At 37.9% G+C, this 7691-nt stretch overlaps 1 protein-coding gene across 1 annotated transcript in view; it reads left to right on the forward strand.

The window, feature by feature from the left end:
* The window catches only part of DOCK2 (dedicator of cytokinesis 2), a 210318-nt gene that overhangs the window by 77049 nt on the left and 125578 nt on the right, over positions 1–7691 (forward strand). Inside the window, exon 27 of the mRNA XM_026858304.1 lies at positions 4429–4524. Coding sequence (XP_026714105.1) covers positions 4429–4524 — 96 coding nt within the window. The remainder of the gene's footprint in view (positions 1–4428; positions 4525–7691) is intronic.

A 7691-nucleotide genomic window follows, 5' to 3' on the forward strand; every position in this document is an offset into this window, starting at 1 on the left:
GCTGCGGTGTAGAGCATGTTCTTAACCTCCTGCTCTTCCTGGACTGGCCCGAGGGCTACTGCCTGGGCAATCTCCCGTTTAATTTGTTCAAAGGATTGTTGTTGCTCAGGGCCCCATTCAAAATCGTTCTTCTTATGGGTTACATGGTAGAGAGGGCTCACAATCAGGCTGTAGTTTGGGATGTGCATCCTCCGGAACCCCACGGTGCCCAGGAAAGACTGAGTCTCCTTTTTAGAGGTTGGTGGGGCCATGGCTGTTATCTTGTTTATTACCTCCATTGGGATGTGGCGACGCCCATCTTGCCATTTTATTTCTAGGAATTGAATTTCCCTTGCAGGCCCCTTGACTTTCTTTTGCTTAATGGCAAAGCTGGCCTTCAGGAGGATTTAAATTATCTTCTTCCCTTTCTCAAAGACTTCCTCGGCTGTGTCCCCCTATACAATGGTGTCATCAATGTACTGCAGGTGTTCTGGAGCCCCACCTTTCTCCAGTGCAGTATGGACCAGTCCATGGCAAATGGTGGAGCTGTGGTTCCACCCCTGGGCCAATCGATTCCAGGTGTACTGGATGCCTCTCCAAGTGAACGCAAACTGTGGCCTGTACTCTGGCGCTATCGGAATGGAGAAGTTAGCAATGTCAGTCGTGGCGTACCACTTGGCTGCCTTCAGCTCCAGTTCATACTGGAGCTCTAGCATGTCCGGCACTGCAGCACTCATTGCTGGTGTAACTTCATTCAGGCCACGGTAATCCACAGTTAGCCTCCATTCACCATTAGGCTTTCTCACTGGCCATGTAGGGCTGTTGAAGGGTGAGTGAGTATTGCTGATCACCTTCTGGCTTTCTAGTTGACGGATCAGCTGATGGATGGGGACCAGGGAATCTCAGTTGGTGCGGTACTGCTGCCGGTGCACCATCCTGGTAGCATCCCTTCCCCCTCTCTCTCTGCTGGGGAAACTTAACCCTATCCTAGTTGAACCAGGACAGCACATATGGTGCTGTGTTTTAGGTCTGTGACCAAAACAATGCTGATAACACACCAATGAAAATTCTAGTTATTGCTGTACAGTGCTTGCACAGTGTCGAGGAGTTCTCCATTTCTCACTCTGCTCCATGCCAGGAAGTAGACTAGAGTTGGGCAAGAGTTTGAGAGGGGGCAGAGCTGGGACAGCTGAAATGAATTGACCGAAAAAGTATCTCTAAGTGGATATCTCAAGTACAGGTTATGCAAAATTATAGCTCTGAAGGAGCCATTCAGTTAGTCCAAGTCTGTCACTATCCAAATAAATGAGCACTCTTGTATTCTGAAGTGCATGGTTACCTCCGAGAAAAGACTCTAATTTTTATCCCAACCCTCTAGAAGCTTAAATAGAATATGAAAGCTAAATCAAACACTAACTGCTATTACCCTGCACAAATATTTTAAAAGAGAATGAAATTTTCTTTTGTTTGGATTTTCTATTAATTAATTTATGTGTACCAATGTGTGCCATCCATCCTATCAATGACTCTGAAGGCATCTGAGTTCTGTGAGAAAACTTCCTACCACCAACCTGTATACCACCTGCGAGCTCTGATTGTTTCATGGCTTGGTCACCTAGCAAATCCCTTTCAACAGTGAAGACAAGCATACATTTTTGATGACCATAATCCATGAAATGGAATAATACAATTCATGGTTTCCAAGGGAGCATTTATATACAGTACAAGCTGTTAATTTAGCTTCTGAAGAGTCTTATGTTTAACCAAATGGACTACAGCCAAATTGTGGGTTTTCCAGGTTTCACTAAAAAAACATATGTAATCCTTGTGAAATATGATCTAAGAAAATGCTTGTTACAGTGGGTTGCTAGACTGCCTTCTGAACCTAGAAACTGTTAGTTAAAATAAAAGCTGAAATCTTGTTGTATAGGCAATGTGTGAAAACACTATTTTTAAGTTAGCTGTGTCAGTATTGAATGCCTGATTGTTTCGTGTATTATCAAGAAGAAAGGCAGTCTCAGTTTCATAAAAGAAACCATTTAAAATTGTTTGCTAACGTTTTTCTGAAAATTCAGAGGCTTAGCGGAGAATAACCTTTGCATGCCTGAGCATTTTTTTTTTTTTTCAGGAAAAAGTGTGTGATGTGCTACTTGTGAAATTAGGATACAGCTCATCTTTAATGATGAAGTTATGACTAACTGTTAAAATCATTATGTAATCTTCTGAACTGTTGCTAATAATGGTATAGCACATGCTGAAATGTGGAGGGAAAAAAAAAAAAAAAAAAAAAAAGTCAAACTAATAAAGAAGTGACTTCCATGTGCCCAAGTAGAGTGTGTAAAAGTGCTACTATATAGTTTACAACTTTTGGCTGCTGATTTTATTTTTTTTTTTTAATTATAGTGGTAATGAATATTATAAGAGCAGCTATGATTAACAACTATATCCTGAGTTTCAATAGAGGCCAAATCATAGAGTCATACAGTATTTCTTGCAGCACTGCAGATAACAGTTCCACCTGAGATACCAGTTTTGATCTTGATATTTCGTATGATGGCTGCATGGACAGAGTTCTAACCAGGGAGCTATTGAAGTTTTACAGTCCTTGCAGTGAGACATAGAATTTTTCCTGGGTGAAAATACTGGCTGCAAAGTGCATGCTGTGAGTTTTAGTGCTTTTGGAGACTATTGTTAGAAGGGAGCCACCGTTATAGCAGGTAGCTTTGCATACATTCAAATGAATATTAAGAAGTATCAGCAAAAAAACCCCCAAAAATCTGTCTAGTTCCTTTGTTTAATGTGGCTTCCCCTTTATTGGTGCTTTCTTTGCCTTGGCTGTGTAGGATGTTTTGCGAAAGTCTTCATTTGCAAGGAATGTGTCACAGCAGGAGTGTACCACTAGGTTATATGGTTCGTTGTGGGGCTACTGATGAATCTCTAGCCCCACAACAATGCACTATAGGTTTTAATTTTTAATTTCACTGTTATTTGCTGTGAAATTAAAATAGAAAGAGGCAATGCACTGTATAATTTATATCATTTTAATATTGTTTGATTGGCATAAACCTTAAAGTTTGCATATTGGGAAGTGGAGGAGATGGAAGAGAAAGCGGTTTTGTGAAAGCACTCCAACAAATGTGTCTTCTCTGCAGCAACTGCCAGGTGTAGTCTTTTTATAGATACGGGACCATGCCAGAGAAATTTAAATTAAAAAGGAAAACACCAACCACAAATAAATTATTCTGTGAACACACTGTTCATTTATAGAATATAGTAATTTTTGAAATGCTGTGACAGGCGAGATCATTTAAGCTTGCATGTCTCATAGTTGAAGGACACAATAGGACTAAATGGTAATAGTAAATAAATGGCTAGATATGAGGAAGGTCTGTATTCAAGGGATGCTGGCCTGATCCAGGTTAATCAAAACAGGAGAAAGAAAGGAGACACTTTTTTTTTCCCCTCTGACACATCCAACATTCAGAAGCACTTTTCCTGGGGTGATGCTGGAGCTCAGCCACCTAAAATATTGTTAAGAAATCCCCATGGCTTCTGTGATTGTGGTGTTCTTTCCATACTACATGTGGTGTTAAAGAGGTGCCTTGTTTTGTGTAACACAATATTTTTTTTATCTCTATTAGGAATTTGTTTATACTTTTTCTTTCCTTGATTGTTTCAGGCTACTTTCCAAAGTTGTCTAGTGATCAGAGTAAGGTCAGTGAAATTGTTGAATATAAGATTATACCCCTCTGCTCAGTGTTTTCAAATAAATAATCAAATGTCCTTTTACAGGCTACATGCCAGAGGTACTTGTCATTTGATGTGAGTTAGTGAATATTTACTGTTGGGCTGCAAAGATCACTCAGCACTTGATGCTGACAGGCGTGGGTGTCTAGTGCGCTCTCAGCCAGCCAAATTGACCAGTAGTTTGGCAACAGGGCCAAAGAACAGACCGACTTCAGTTTGTGCCCTCAGAGAACTGTGAAGTGAAATGAAGATAACTTTCTCCTTTAATAATTATATACTTTGTGACTGCAAGCTAAGAATATTACTGAGCTCCAGGCCATCCTGAGGACCACTGACAGTTGTAGAGAACTATGATACAGTTCTCCTCAGTTATGTATTACCAGGGTGTTACTATTATGTTATAGGCTGCTCAGTTATTGGGATAACATGAGCCCCTTGAGTGAGGGATGGGGAGTGAGTATTTGAAACAAAAAGCAGTTGTGGGATAGATAGAGCTGAAATTGGACAGTGCCACTTGAAATTATTGTTCCACTGAAACAGATGAAACTAAGGAGCAGTGTGAGCAAGAGTTAGTGTTCTTTCAATAGTATGGCTATATTATACAACTTGAACTGTCAATATGAAATAACTGGTTTCTTTTCTCTTTTGCAAGAGATATGGATTTAATACCAAAACCTTTTTTTTTTTTTTTTTTGGTTACAGGCATCAACTTATCATCATACTCAAGAAATAATGGTACAGTTACTACGCATAGTGAACAGAACTGTTATTACAATGGGACGAGAAGATCCTTTAATTGTGAGTCATGTTCTAATGAATTTTTAATGCCTTGAAAGTAATTTTATAGTTATCCTGAAAAAAAATGCAAATACAGTATGCGTGGAGTCCTTGTTTCTGGACTTTTTTAGATTTAAATTAAGAGGTCTAAAGCTTTACTCTTTTCATTTAACTGTGTCACTGTAGTGTCTTCTGAAGTGTAGTTGAATACTGTAAGATTTGTGCATTCTTTAAAAAAAAACAGATGCTAAATCTAAATTTAATTGCTGTTTGCAAAAAGAAGGTTTTACAAACCTGCATAAAAGGCATACTTTAACACATTGAAAATACTGTATCTACTAATCTAAAGTGGAAGTGTCTGTAAAACTAGGAAAAAAAAAAAAGGTGTTCTGAATAGCTTATATAAAGACTTGGTAGATGCTCTGTTTCTCCCAGTTTTTCCACATGATTTACTTTTTGGTGAGTTAGAGTTGCTATGGAGCAGGTGCCATTCCTGGCTCTGTTTCTGGAGGAGGAAGATGACCTACGTACACAGGGAAGATACCTGGGGGTGCGCTGGCACAGGGCACTCACTGGAGATTTTTGTGGAGATTCCATGGTTTGAGGGTTATATTCAAGGACAGATTCTGCAGTTTATTCAGGTTTAAGTACATAACTTATGAGTACTCCTCTTGATTTATACTATTTCTGAGAATGCAAGCCAGTTGTGTTCAGCAGGAGTTCCAGAATTTTGCCCTTCAGATTAAGCATTTAAGAGAAGATGTATATTAATTGTTAGTCTTCATAGATTTACGTTATTCTGCAAAATCATGAGCAGCATTTACTTGATTGTTTTGACCACAAGAGGTACTTGAATGTAAAATATAATTAGTTTCCTTGTTCATTTCTGTTGGAAAACCAAAGTAACAGTTGTAGATCATTGCCAGTTAGAGCATGTGTGTCTCCTAATGATTAATCTCCTAATTGAGTTCTTTAGAGAAGATATTTGCCATGGTTACTTCCAACTTCCTGGTGGTAGATCTGAAAGTTTTGAAAATCATATCATTAACTGTTTATCAGAACTCCAGTGTGTTGTTACTCTGTGTGTAACCCTCTGGTGTGTATGCATGGTCATAAGAGGAAGAGGTTTTAAATAAAGACCCAGTGAACCTTTCAGTGTTTGAAAATGTTTTACATATTTGTGAAGAAAGCATCATATGAGTGTCATGGATTATGTAATCAATATGTTAAGGTGCATTTCTGGATACTCTAAACAGTAAATGAGGAAGCAAAATGAAACTGTAGGAACATTAGGAAACAAGCTGGTTACAGTCAATTGAAATGGCTTGGAAAATCTGTTTGGTTTGTGGTTTGGGTTTTTTTTTTAAAACTCTCATCTACTGTAATTTATTCAGCTGTTTTTACCTAAAAAGATCAAATCTAGTGTGAATTTTGAAATGCAGATGTCTGCTGATAATGCTCATAAGCACCTGTGCATATGTGTTTATTGGTAATTTTAGAGATTTTTCAACACAGAATTAAAATAAATTACAAAGTTTTGTAGACCTGAGGCAAGATCTGTTAACAGTCTTTTACATTTGACATGAAGAAATTGTTTCTTATGAACAAAATAGTCTTTTGCATTCAGAAAGAACTGGTGAAATAATGTTGTTTCATGCTCTGTACACTACCTTCGCTTCACTCAGTTAATTTGCAGGTTTGCTTTAAAACTTCTTAAGAAGGCCCAACTGGTTGAAAGCATGAATGCTTAATATTTTAAAAATGAAGCAGATAGTCAGGCATGATGGCCTTCTGCAGAGTGCTTAGGTGAGCTAAAGTTGCTCAAAGTGTGGTGAATTCTGCAAGTACGGGTGGGACATATGGAATAGCTGCAGGCAGACTATGTAGCTGGTGTTATTTGGGTATGAGTGACATTTCAAATTGGACTACATCTGTTATTTACTTCCAGGAGAACAGAAGGTTACTCTGTAGTATCTTAAATCTGTTACTATATTTCTGACTCTTGCAAGTATTTCTATTATGTTTTACTGTGTAATTTTCTAGAATTTGAAAATGGTATGAAGAACAATACTACTATGTTATACTAATAAAAACAATGGTTACAATTTACAAGACCCTAACTGCTTGCAAGTTTAAATGTCTTGCACCTGGTAGAGTACTGAATTTTATTTACCTGAGTGTTTCTGCCTTCTGGTGGGGATAAGCAGGTGAACTTTCATATTCAGGTGTTCTTTTCACAATCTTCTAGTTTATTGGTGGAGAAAGAGTTAAAAGGATCTTGGGTTACAGTTGCCTTTATCTCTTCTTGCTACAATACAAGCTGGTTCTAAGGGGAGGTGTTGCCTTGTGCTCAGCTGGTAGCAGCATGCTGTGGGTTTTGTTCATTTAATTACTGTAAAGAGTCAGGCTAAGGATATAATCCCTTCAGGAGAAGGTGTTGGTGATGGAAAAGTAATTTGGCTCTCTGCAACTACTGCAGAGAAGACTTAAATAACAGTCTTGCCTTAGTTGTGATGCTTTAACAGTTGAAGGCTTTAACGCCTGCTTTGTTATTTTCACTATTGAAAAAATAAACCAAAACCCAAACCCAAGAAAAGCCCTGACTGTATGTAGTTGTAGAAGTGCTGCTAAACTTGTAATAAAGAGGGACAAGTTTATTGTCTGAAAACGGGTACTCAAGCTTTATCTTGAAATTTAGAGTTTTAGTTAAAGGGCATTGTGATACAGTGTAGTCCTACTACAGTCATTGTGGAAGTAAAATGTGTAGAAGCATTTAGAATACAGAAGTACTTGGTTTTGATATTGGCTTGATTAGGTAAGCAAAAATATCATAAATTCACCATATACATTTCAAAGCTTTCCTTTGGCACTCCCAAACTTGATTTTGTTCACAATATCAGCTTAGCATGATGAAAAGAGTGTAGTTGTGCTATACAGAAAAGTTTTTAGACTATTTATATAAGATATTGTACAAATAAAGAATTTACTGAAAACAGTGTGCTCTGTTAACCAAAGCTACTCTAGATAGCATACATCCATGAAAAAACCCAAAAACCTCTTTGGGAAATAATGACCAGAGAAACCATTTTGCAGAGCTGTCACGGTTGGAGAACAATATATTTAAATATACACATGGTCAAGCTAAAAGTTACAGCTTGCTTTTTTTTTTTTTTTTTTTTTTTTTTTTT

Source organism: Athene cunicularia (genome assembly GCF_003259725.1).
Source record: "Athene cunicularia isolate RWA chromosome 13 unlocalized genomic scaffold, athCun1 chr13_part1, whole genome shotgun sequence".
In the NCBI taxonomy this organism is placed as follows: Eukaryota; Metazoa; Chordata; class Aves; order Strigiformes; family Strigidae; genus Athene; species Athene cunicularia.